This window comes from Triticum aestivum, chromosome 5B (genome assembly GCF_018294505.1).
Source record: "Triticum aestivum cultivar Chinese Spring chromosome 5B, IWGSC CS RefSeq v2.1, whole genome shotgun sequence".
Lineage (NCBI taxonomy): Eukaryota > Viridiplantae > Streptophyta > Magnoliopsida > Poales > Poaceae > Triticum > Triticum aestivum.
In genome coordinates this window covers 304,307,540-304,320,293 of record NC_057807.1, presented here as the reverse complement: position 1 = coordinate 304,320,293, position 12,754 = coordinate 304,307,540, and the positions used below count along the sequence as shown (strand labels likewise).

The 12,754-nt window shown below is 47.3% G+C and overlaps 2 protein-coding genes across 3 annotated transcripts; one reads left to right on the top strand and one right to left on the bottom strand.

Moving 5' to 3' along the window:
* The first annotated feature begins 3,047 nt into the window (after positions 1-3,047).
* LOC123111531 (tyrosine-protein phosphatase DSP1) lies at positions 3,048-6,875 on the top strand. Its single transcript, XM_044532339.1, has 5 exons — positions 3,048-3,553; positions 3,633-3,726; positions 6,080-6,137; positions 6,213-6,256; positions 6,359-6,875. Exons 1-5 carry the CDS (start codon positions 3,240-3,242, stop codon positions 6,533-6,535), a joined length of 687 nt encoding a protein of 228 aa, XP_044388274.1. The 5' UTR covers positions 3,048-3,239; the 3' UTR covers positions 6,536-6,875.
* A 470-nt stretch (positions 6,876-7,345) lies between these two features.
* Positions 7,346-11,530, bottom strand: LOC123111529 (vacuolar protein 8). Of its 2 annotated transcripts, none has more exons than XM_044532338.1 (2): positions 9,585-11,530; positions 7,346-7,832 (listed from the first exon to the last, which is right to left on the bottom strand). In XM_044532338.1, exon 1 carries the CDS (start codon positions 11,363-11,365, stop codon positions 9,608-9,610), a length of 1,758 nt encoding a protein of 585 aa, XP_044388273.1. In that variant the 5' UTR covers positions 11,366-11,530; the 3' UTR covers positions 7,346-7,832; positions 9,585-9,607. The 2 variants fall into 2 exon arrangements, with proteins under 2 accessions (XP_044388273.1, XP_044388272.1); XM_044532337.1 differs by having other exon boundaries at positions 7,347-7,832; positions 9,590-11,528.
* Between the last annotated feature and the right edge of the window lie 1,224 nt (positions 11,531-12,754).

Below are 12,754 nucleotides of genomic sequence, written 5' to 3'. Positions count from 1 at the left end.
GATCACATCATTAGGAGAATGATGTGATTGACTTGACCCATTCCGTTAGCCTAGCACTTGATCGTTTAGTATGTTGCTATTGCTTTCTTCATGACTTATACAAAGTTCCTACAACTATAAGATTATGCAACTCCCGTTTACTGGAGGAACACTTTGTGTGCTACCAAACGTCACAACGTAACTGGGTGATTATAAAGGAGCTCTACAGGTGTCTCGAAAGATAGATGTTGAGTTGGCGTATTTCGAGATTAGGTTTTGTCACTCCGATTGTCGGAGAGGTATCTCTGGGCCCTCTTGGTAATGCACATCACAATAAGCCTAGCAAGCAATGTGGCCAATGAGTTGGTTACGGAATGATGCATTACGTAACGAGTAAAGAGACTTGCCGGTAACAAGATTGAACTAGGTATTAGATACCGACTATCGAATCTCGGCCAAGTAACATACCGATGACAAAGGGAACAACGTATGTTGTTATGCAGATTGACCGATAAAGATCTTCGTAGAATATGTAGGAGCCAATATGAGCATCCAGGTTCCGCTATTGGTTATTAACCAGAAACAGTTCTAGGTCATGTCTACATAGTTCTCGAACCCATAGGGTCCGCACGCTTAAAGTTACGATGACAGTTTTATTATGAGTTTATAGTTTTTGATGTACCGAAGGTTGTTCGGAGTCTCGGATGTGATCCCGGACATGACAAGGAGTCTCGAAATGGTCGAGACATAAAGATTGATATATTGGACGACCATATTCGAACACCAGAAGTGTTCCGGGTGATTTCGGAGAAAACCGAAGTGCCGGAGGGGTTACCGGAACCCCCCGGGGAAGTATTGGGCCTTAGTGGGCCTGAGGGGAGAGAGAGAGCAGCAGCCCAGGAGGTGGCGCGCCCCCTCCCATGGGGAGTCCGAATTGGACAAGGGGAGGGGGGCGCGGCCCCTCTTTCCCTCTCCCTCTCCCTCTCTTTCCTTCCCCCTTCCTCCTTCCTAGTTGGACTAGGAAAGGGGAGTCCTACTCCCACTAGGAGGAGGACTCCTCCCTCCTTGGCGCGCCCCCTAGGGCCGGCCGGCCTCCCCCCTTGCTCCTTTATATACGGGGGCAGGGGGCACCTCTAGACAAGTTGATCATCGTGATCGTTCCTTAGCCGTGTGTGGTGCCCCCCTCCACCATATTCCACCTCCGTCATATCGTTGCGGTGCTTAGGCGAAGCCCTGCGTCGGTAGAACATCATCATCGTCACCACGCCGTCGTGCTGACGGAACTCATCCCCGACACCCTGCTGGATCGAAGTCCGGGGATCGTCATCGAGCTGAACGTGTGCTGAACTCGGAGGTGCCGTACGTTCGGTGCTTGGATCGGTCGGATCGTGAAGACGTACGACTACATCAACCGCGTTGTTATAACGCTTCCGCTTTTGGTCTACGAGGGTACGTGGACACACTCTCCCCTCTCGTTGCTATGCATCACCATGATCTTGCGTGTGCGTAGGAATTTTTTTGAAATTACTACGTTCCCCAACAAAGGTAACTTCAACATTTGTTGTTGCTCGGTTCAGGGATTCTATGATATCAATATAATTTATGGAAATGTTGTCATGGAGAACTTCTGGTGCTAACTCTTGCTCTATCAAATTTCCCATTCCAGGAGTAAGGTTCTTTGGCTTTCCCGTGTCAATGTGTGCCCACACATCTCCGCAGATGTTTTCTTTATGTGAAGTTTAGGTCTGAAGTTTCGTGCACTAATTTCATTTGCAACAGGAGGTGAATATTTACTATTAGTCCTATTGTGTTTCTCAAATTCTTTATCCACAATCTAATTTTCGCTCTTGTTTTAGCATCAATTTTTTGCGCATGCCTGCACAAATATCATTTCATCATGTTTCTTTTTACGCGCAGGTGAAACATTCATCAATGTTTTTAAAAATAAGATTTTTTAAATTATTTTACTATTTTTTTAGATTTTGCTATTCACCGGGTGCATGTGAGCTTGTGATTGGAAACTCCCGTGTCCAGAAAAAGACGCTTCTCACTGGCTGGCAACGGGATCCACCAAAAGGAAAAAAAACTCAAAGATGCTCACAACTCTATTCCTAGGGAGTTTAGTGTTTGTTATGTTCTCTACTATTAAAGGAGAGTGGGTAAGTTCGCTTTCTCGTCTTTATGGTTTTCGTCTCCGTCCCTTTATGTTGGTTCTTTCCTCTTCATGTCCTTAGTTTGAAATAATCTAAACCAAAACGGTATTTTCATTTCCTTGTCTTACCAAAAACCATATCTTGCATTAACGCAATCAATTCTTACTAAAAACATGTTCTGCAATAACTCAATGGAATCAAATCAAATCTTACCAGGCCTCAACTACAATAAAACTTTCCATGCAATCCCCTACACATACCAAATCAACTCAAATCTTATCAAAACCCCAACTAAATGAAAACTTCTCCTCGTCTTTCCCTACCCATTATCAAATCATAACAAATTTTAGAATATAGTAGGCGTAAGGTATATGTCAGACACAATTAGTGTTGAACGACTGTAATATGCACGCACGCCCCATTGCAACGCACGGACAATTAGCTAAATAGGGAGTTGGTAGTTGGGCTGTTTTTCTTATCACGCATAATTTATATTGGAGGGATGAGAGTTTCTGGATATTTTTTTGGACCCCAATAGCTAGTGAATGTTTGCTGTGAGGCATCACAATTGCGAACGCCTTTTATGGCAAATTATTTGAAAATACGTATCATTTTTTTTCAAAAAGCATGACGAATTCTGGCAAAACAAAGAATTTTCTGCAAAAATTGTCGTGTTCGCTTGAAGGAATTGTCATACTCTCAACACATAAATTGTTGCGAGAGACATTTGCTTTACCATGCACCCGAGCGAACGTTCGCTCAATAACATAACCATCTTTGTTTTTGCCCAACCACTTGCGATACGACGACGAGCGACGGCGGGCACGCAAACAGGTGGCCAGCCGGCGGGGCCCGGTTCCGGGTACAAAATCGTTTACAACCGCCGGAAGAGGGAATATGCACCGAATATGCATAACCAACACGGACGCAAAACCTGTCGCTCCTTTTCCTTTCTTCCCGAAGTCTCTTCTTCTGGATCGTCAGCCCACAACCGACACCCAAGGCCAAAACCCGACGAGATCCTCTTCTCCCTCCACCCCCACTCCAGCCACACAGAGCAAGGCAGGCAATCGCGTCACCACCGTCGACCCCCCCGTCCGTCGAGGTATGAGACAGGAGGCCGCCAGCCTGGTGGTCACCCGCGAAGACCACCGGCAGCACCACCACAGCCGCCCGCCGCCTCCCGACGAGGAGGACGGGGAGGAGGAGGAGGAGGACACGGATGCCGTGGCCCCGTCGTCCTGCGCGACGATCCTGCTGCGCCGGGTGAGCGGCGAGGCCGAGGCGGTGGAAAGTGAGGAGCCGCTGCAGCTGGTCCCGCCGCTCAACTTCGCCATGGTGGACCACGGCGTGTACCGCTCCGGGTTCCCGGACGCCTCCAACCTGCCCTTCCTCGAGACCCTCCGCCTCCGCTCCGTCCTGTTAGTACACGGCTACGTGCACACGTACGTTCTTCGGGGTGGTGGTGACGTGATTCTTGATTCGTTTTGATTTCTCCAGGTGCCTCTGCCCGGAGCCGTACCCGGAGGCCAACCAGGAGTTCCTCCGTGCCCACGGGATCAGGCTGTTCCAACTCGGAATCGACGGCTCCAAGGTTAATGCAAATCCCTTCTCCTTATGGGCCTGGGCATCCTTGGCTAAACCTCCTCGAAGGTTTGCCCTTTGAGAATTTTGCTATATCATGCTTATTCTTGATCCGAAGAAATAAAAGTGAAATGGTATGCAAGTAAGAAAAGAGGGGCAATAACATGGGCTATCAACTCTAACTAGCTAAACTTCATCCAAGCTTTGCCCTTTGGCCTTCTCCTTTTCTCACTTGCAATATGCCTTCTTGCTTGTCCGAAGAAATAAAATCAAAACGGTAAGCGAGTAAGGAAAGATGGGATGGGATCAAACATGTCTATTGACTCCGTTTCATAATTCTTGTCATGGTTTTAAACTAAAACCACGGCAGGAATTATGGAACGGAGGGAGTAGTTATTATGATTTTGTGATTAGTCATAGATTCTTCGTTAATATTTGTCCACACGGTAGTGATGGTTGCAATGGTTCTATCTTCTCGAATCTTCTCCGTAGTACTTGTGTGCGGGCACATCATATGCCTTCCGTGGGATTGTGAAGTGGGGTTGCCTTGTCCAAGTTGAGCTTCTCCATAGACGCTTTAGCTGAAAGCGCCTCTCTACCAAATTATATATCGGATGAAGCTTCAACATCTTTTGTAATTAGACAGATGACTTGTATTTCTGACCCGACGGAATAGCTGGATATCTGGTTGAAATCTCCACTGTCGAATACTTGTTGGCTTAACGAAGGTCGGATTTTAGGGGACTAAATTTATATGTTATGTTATTGTAGTAGCACACTATGCGCCAAGGACTGTTCTTTTTACCCCCTCTATCGTGTATTCCTAACTTTTAGCTGATATAAAATAAATTGAATACCTTGGAGCATTGTTAAGGAAATCGTTAACCGGTAGTTGCTCGATAGGCTGGCGAGCAGGAGATTAATAGGCTAATCGGCAAGTTAATCGGTCAATTAATCAATTAATCGGCCGATTTATTAGTTTATCGGCTACACGTTGACCTTACAAGTAGGGATTAATCGGCCATTTAACTGGTTAATCGGCTAAATTCTTGAACAGGACCTTGGAGCAATAACATTATCAGTTGGCCATGTGTAAAACACTACAAATGCTAGAAGAATATAGAAGTGTTCAATTTGAGAAACTTGTTGGAATTCAGATTTGAGTGGTCAATTTGGCAAGAGGACACACAAATAACACTTGAAATCCACCTCGTGGTGTTGGACCCTAACACAGATTCAGGTCGTTTGAACGGGAAAAAAAATTGAGTCTATGACCCTAAAATGCTCAAATTATGATCTTGTTTCTAACTAGATATTGCTCTTTTATTACGAGCTGATGACAACCATCTGAAACCTTAGCTGTTATGTTGCTCAGTTGTTGTAGTCCTTAGGCATTTTGTGTTATACTTCTTTGGGTTGCATTTTTTGTAATGATACACAATTTATGCTTAGAATTCAGGCATGGTACTTCTCAAAAGGCAAGTATTTTTATCTTCCTAATTAACCAAACGACTTGTGTATGCCGTCAAAACATCTTGAAGGTACAGCAAGGTAGGTTTTTGCTCCAAGTGAATGAGTAAACTGGTAAAAGACCTTCCTTTCCACCGGAGCAGAAATATTATTGTCATTTATAGTTTCTTGATATGTTTAATGATTTTATTTTGTCACCACCAGTAGAAAATCAATAAACACTCATGTGGTTCATATCTCAATTGTATAAAACTGTTGTTCTATTTTTCTTCCTTTATTCAGTGGAGCTTTCAAATTTAAGAGAATAACTTGAGGTGTGTCTTTTTATCGAGCCAACGAGGCCACACTCTTTATCAGTTAGAAGTATTAGAGTTGCCATCCCGTGAAGTGGGTTAAGGCACATGAAAGGTGAACATGTGGCACAGAATAATGGAATCGGATTCTTTTATCTGGATTGGGTTGTTTATTTTGCACTTTGGCGATGCACCTTGAAAATATTGCACGATTGATCACTAGAGAAAGTTCAGATCAGACTGATATTTAACAATTCACCTTATAAGAATGAAATGGCATGCACACTCTTTACTAACTGATAACTTAGACCAGAGAAGAGAACCAGAATCTAGCTTCTAAAAGGTACTCCCTCTGTAAAGAAATATAAAAGCGTTTATTAGATCACTGAAGTAGTGATCTAAATGTTCTTATATTTCTTTACAGAAGGAGTAACTTGCTAGATGGCATGTATAAGAAAGCAGCTTGAAGTTGGTCATTTTCTTCCTTTTGTCGTAGCAGTTCTATCGTTTATCTTCATTTTTTCTCTTGTTACCTAAGATTTGCCACAAAGTGGCATTTTTCATTTTCAGGAGCTTACTGAAAATGGATGTTGCTTTCAGGAACCCTTTGTGAGCATTCCCGAAGACAGAATCCGCGAGGCTCTGAAAGTTGTTCTAGGTACTAGAATGTTCTACGAATCATTTTTCATGAGTCATTTCTTCCCCTGACTGCATATCAAATTCTCATTTGTAGACACAAGAAACCACCCGGTGCTTATTCACTGCAAGCGTGGAAAGGTAAAAATAGCATGATCACCTTTTAGCTACGTTGCTGTTTGTTTGGCCTGTCGAAATTTCTATAGCATCTGAATTTTGTATTGCAAACATAAAAATATGCAGCATCGAACTGGCTGTGTTGTTGGATGCTTGAGGAAACTGCAGCGCTGGTGTCTAACATCAGTATTCGACGAATACCAGCGTTTTGCTGCTGCGAAAGCAAGAGTTTCTGATCTAAGGTTTATTGAGCTATTCGACGTCTCAAGCTTAAAGCATTTACCCGCGTCTTTCTCATGTTGAGCAAGAAGCATACATGGGCGGCCTCTGGGGGCCCAGATTGGCATTTCTTTCCCGTATCTAGTAACATGGCCGATAAGAAATAACTGTTAATACTACTTTTGATTCTGTTTTTGGCTCACAAATCATGAAGTTGACCCTGACAAGTTAAACATTGTCAGTCATTTTTGAAGCTAGGGTAGATATTAGATAGGCTGCATGAGTTATATTCTCACCGTTGCTGCATTTATCATATGTTTGCTGGCGTTATGTAAGCATGTAATAATAGTCTGTAATTATGTTATGTTGTATATAGTACTAAATAAAAATCAGTCTGGCAAGCAAACCTTGTGTTCTAGGAGTATTTGGTATTGTCAATTGGATCTGTCCAGTTTTTGGCACTTTCGCTGTTGTAGCAAAGCTTTTTAAAAGATGCCATTGATGCCAGCAACTTCTTGCGAAAATGCGTGTCTACATCATGTAGGCTGGGATAGCTCCTGCTTACATAGAGATAAAGCAATGCGAGACTAAAGGGTATGCTCCTTGTTTTAAAATGAAACTAAGGGACGAGCTCACATGATTCCTGTGAAAACGGCATCATGCAAAGTTTCCTTCAAGTCTTAGTGGAGATCCATGTGATGATGTGAAGCATCCAAACACATTCTTTAATCAACACATCCAAAAGGTGATAAGTGAGATTTGCCCACTCAATGGAGAGGGCATCGAGATTTGAGAGCAAAATGCAGAGTCATGAGAAAGGCTGGTAATTGATCACGAGACTCTCACAGGAATCAGGCAAGTAACAGACACCAGACAACACTCAATACTAACATCACAAACAACATCAGGCGATCAAATATACTCCCCAAAAGCACCAAAACCCCACAGAAACAGCAGCTTAGTTATTCAGTGAGACACTGGGCAAGGTAATATCTGGCAGATGTGTCTTGGGGCAGATAAAAACACTTTGCTTCATTCCAAATCAACACACATACAATTACTTCACAAATCAGGCGCGCGCGCGCGCGAGAGAGAGAGAGAGAGAGAGAGAGAGAGAGAGAGAGAAGGGTTAAAATAGGAAGAGACAAAAAAGGGGCAAACATAAAAGCTGAAGGATACATCCTAAAATGCCGCATCCATGCTTCTATCTTGTCAATATACTAGATAAACAAATAGCAGCTACCGTGCACCTTTTGGCTTCAAAGAAACTGAGAACTCCTCTGGTCTCTTTCTTGCTCGGTGTTCTTGTACGATGCCTCCTAATTAAATACTTAAGCTTTCTTCTATAATTCGAAGCTCTCCACATTTGGGTTCTCTTCAACTACAAGTTCGGAAACATAAAATGAGTCATAAGTACTGGTTCACAGAACTAAATTAAAGGAAAGCATGAGATATAAAACGAAGGCATTTTCATTGTATGCCAGCCACAACATTCAAGCTCAAACGTGATACACTACAGGTAATAAAGTGTCACAGACACAGCATATAAAAAGCAGGAATATAATAATTGCCTGGATGAACTGAGCTAATAATTCAATCACTTCTTAAAAAATTATAGGCTGTAAAGTTACTAACAATTAACAAAGACGCAAACTCTCAGTTCAGTAGAGGAGTAACTGAACAGATGCATCCAACTGGAAACAGATTAACAGAACAGTCGTACTACAAAACTTTGTGATTTGCCAATGGAGTTCCAAGTTACAGTCTGCATTAACATTTAACAAACTGTTACTGTTAAGGCTTTATGTGCCTTATGGGCCCTTATATTTAAGCCAATGTTTTGCATGCTCAAATGTATGTTTCACCTCACATAACATGCAGATGATAACACTATTAATGAGCCTTTTTAGTATATGAGAATCAAATGGAATAAGACACAGCAGTCAAAACGACCTGAAAATTGTCGACAACAAAAATATGCACATCGCAGTATATTAAGTTGCATACTGTATTGGAAAAAGGTCTTAGTGGGTAAGTTTATAAGTTATGAACTATTGGGTGGTGGTCAAGAAGACCCCATAACTAACATTCAGTTCATCATGCTTTCAGTTGATAGACTGGGAAAGAGCGAGATACAAGGGAAAAAGGAGTATTTTTCATGATATTGGCTGTATTCTCTTCCCAATGAAGGGCATGCCTCAACTTTCCATGCTTCAGAACATCTAGTCCTCAGTGAAAAATTATCTTTGACAATTATTTCAAGAAAAACTACAGTTCACAATATGTTAGACTAGAGTAATCATGATGTTAGTTTGTGAAGGCTGTGAAAGGCCCACCTAGATGCATGATTTCAATTTCTAAGGCTCCACAATCGACATGCTTTTAGTTCAATTTTGACTTAAGCTAGAAGTTGACATTGCAACACAAAACTTATCCGCGTCGATAACTATCATGGGTGCGCATATTAAAATTTCAGTTAAAACAACTGCCCTATACTTTGACCTATTTTGCATTCTTTTTTTTTATTACTTTCCTCTTCCGTCTCACTAATCTCCTTCCCTCCCTCAATGCACTTCTCTTTACCTACTTGATGTTTCCACTGTCCAAAGGCGCATAGAGTATATGCATCCTTGTTAATTTCCACTATCTCTACCTGCAATGCTGCTTATCAGCTACAGTGAATCAGTGAATGTGCCCTGTCCTACAATGAGTATGAACACTCTGGCCAAACTTCTCATGGAATGGCCATGTCACTGGCTCACCGCCCACATCTAGCAATGACAGGGCAACGGCAATACAAACCATGTGAGCATTTAGTTTCCAAACCTAAGCAATTATAATATCACCAAACAGTTGTTAGCCTGCACAGTATGAGCATTGTAGCCCAATGCTCCTGTGCACGACTAGACCATCCCACCAACCTCTGAGAATCCCAGGGTATTGGCTCCACGTACCAGACTATAAAACAGGGAACTTTCCTGAAGCTTCGATTCACGTTTGCAGCATGTAGTCAGTGAACAACTTAGCTAAAACTATTGATCTAATGTTCATTTTAACTGATATTTACTCAGTGATAGACAAAGAAAACAAATTAGAAGTGTCACAAAAAAGGGAGATGAAGGTAAATATCAACCTTACCCCAATGCAGCGGATGGACTAGTTGTTCCACCCTCTGGAAAGTAAGCTTTTGAATCGGCTGCTGGATATCCTTTGCAAAGCCTTCTTTGCACAAGGCACCTCAGCATCAGCCAGCTTCTGTAGATGCTGACAAGCACCAGCATCTGCAAGACGCCGTCGTGTTCCATTCCCACCACCCATAGCAAGTGCTAGCAGTACTGAGACTGGGTGCTTTTTGTCAATCTCCTCATTCCGGGGGTTAAGCATCTGCACCAACCTTGTCAGATTCTTCTCATCCCTGACCAACTCCTTTCGATTGGATTTCAAGGTCATCAAAGCAAGTAGTGCACGGCCAGCTGACTCCTGTATGGATGCAGGCTTGGCTACCTCCATCATCTTAACCAGCGTGCCAACACATGGTGCCATGCACCGCTTGGTGTCATCACTCACGCCAGGTGCAAGGTCGGCAATCATATCTGCAGCCATCTGCTGCAACAGGATGCTACCACCATGGCGCATAAGGTCTGTTAGTTGTGCAAAGAACAGCGGGGATGAACATAGGATCCTGGCGGCCGAAGGGACTACTGCAAGCACGTGGATAGCGCGTAGGACAGAATTCTGAAGATCGAGATCGGTGGTGATGTGCAGAGCCTGCAAAAGTGGCGGTAATGCACCATCTTGTACAATCTGTTGCTGTGTCTCAAGGTCGCCCATGGACGCGATCGACCACAGGCAGAGAGCAGCATTCTTCTGTGTGTCAGTGGTGCCGCTGGCAAGTAAATCAACCAGAACTGGCAACCCACCCTCCTCAACCAACGCTGAGCGCACATCGTCGATCGAGACCACATTCTTGATAGCTGCTACAGCGAGCGTCTGCACAGCCAACGAACCAGAGCCAGGACGGCACGCATTAATCAAGATGGAAACCCCTCCATATGCTGATACAGCCCACGAGCTGCCGGCATCGGCAGTGATGGCCTCAATGGCCACAACCGCACGCTCCCTCGTGGCCGGTGCCGAGGCAGAGTCAAGCACGCGCAACAGCGGGCCAAGGCCGCCCTCGTCGAAGACCGCTTTCCGGGATGCACCGCAGGCAGTGGCAAGGAGGGCCACGACCGCTGCTGCGCGGTCCCTCAGCGCCGAGTGGGCCGATGCGTCGAGCATGCGGAGCAGCGCAGCCACATCGCCATCGGCGGCAACGATGTTTGCGGCCTCAGCAGCAGGGTCATTGCCCAGCAACTCCAGCAGCGAGGCGAGGGCCTTGAGCTTGAGGTCGAGGCCCCCGATCTGGAGCCGCGCAAAGGCGTCCCTGATGAAAAGCGACTTGTCGGAGCGGGATGCGGCTGCCGCGGGCACCTGCAGCACAATGGCGTTGGGGGAGGACGCCGACGAATCGACGGAGAGGAGCCCCGAGCGAAGGAGCAGCGAGAGATCGTGCAGGAGAAGCGTGAGCGAGGAAGCGGCGATGTCGAGGTCGCTCTGGAGGCGCAGGCGCCCGCCGGGGAGGGCCGGGTCCTGGCAGCGCGCGGACAATGCGTGGAGGGAGCGGAGGGCCGGGAGCAGCGAGGCCACCAGATCGGCGAAGAGCGGGTGGCCGGCGGCCGGGGCGGGCGCGGAGACGAGCGAGGACTGGAGCGCGAGCAGCGTGGCGTGCAGCGCGCGCCAGCGGGAGTGGAGCGCGTTGGCGGACGCCGCGGCCAGGAGGAGCGGCGGGAGCAGCGCGTGCAGGATCTGGGCGAGCGCGTCCGCGGCGGCCGGCGGCGGGGGCGAGGGCGAGGGCGAGGGCGGCGGCGTCATGGGCGGCGGCGGGCGACGGTGGAGGAGGGGGAGTGGAGCAGGAGGAGGAGGGGAAAGCGAGGGAAAGAGCGGCGGCAGCACATCACATGGAGTGGTGGGGCGCGGAACGGACGGACGCGATTTGCTTCCGCTGGAAGGAAAAGCTGTAAAGCGGAGGTTGGCTGGCAGCCGTTGCCGGGTGTCACGCGCGAGTCCCGCTTTGTTCACACAAGCCGGGAGGGCCCGCCGTACTCGCTTGGCAGCGGGGCGGTGAAAATGCCATTCCGGACACGCGGCGAGCTTTCGTGTTTTTTTGGCCCAACCCAATGCCAATGGAGCCGGTCATGTTTTTCGCATCGTCTTGTTTCGCGTGCTGTTTCGTTGTCTCGTCAGAGATGCAAAGCATCTTTGGACGTGTTTGGTTAGAGTAACTCTAGCAGATCCCCCGCAAAATGCGTTTTCGGTTTCATGAAGATCACGTTTGCGGGTTGAAAACATGCGCGGTCGCTCAGATACCGTATCTAAACCTGCATAATTTGAAAAAACACTTTCGCGAAAGAAATTGCACAAACATAGTTCATCATATCACATACTACAGAGTTCATACATACACTACATGATCAACAAATTAAGCATAGAGCATACTACATGCTACGTTAACTAGTAATAGAGGGGTCGGATCTGACGACGGCGAGGTCGTGGCAAAATGGACGACGCAGTGGAGGCCGAGCGACGCTCAATCCTCCTCGCCGGAGCTGCACAGGTCGATGTACTTCGCCGCCTGCTCCGCGCGGATACGGCGCCACTCCTCAACCTTCTCGTTGGTGGCGACCGCCTGCCGGCACTCGAGGGCTTCGAGCTCCTCGGCGTGGCGCCGGCGCTCCGCCTCCTCGCGGACGCTTCGCTAGGCAATGGCGGCAGCAACGGCGTCGAAGTCCGCGACATAGTCTTCGGGCCCGACGACTCCGCGGCGGCCGAGCGGAGCGGGCTCCTCCTTCACCGGGACGAACGCGAACGGCGCCGGCTCCTCCGGCTCCTCCTCGTCCTCCGACCACTCCCTCTTCACGGGGAGAAAGCCCGCGCCGAAGGACGAGGAGGATCCGGCGTAGGAAGAGGAGGAGAAGGACGTGCGCCGGCGGTCGTACTCCTCCGTCTCGCGGTGGTTGAAGCTTGCCAGTGGCGACATCCCGTGGTTGGTCCACCTCCGGGCACCGCGCTTCCTCGCGCCGTTCGACCGGACGCGCCGCTCGCGCTCCGGGTCCCTCTCACAGCCGGAGCCGCGTCCGGAGCTCCACATTCGGCCCCACATGGCGGGTGGTCGTCGGCGGCGAGAAATGTGAAGAGGGGAAAGGGGAATCGGGTGGCTCGCGACGGCGGGGGGATAGGGTTTGGACCCGCAAAATGGTCGCG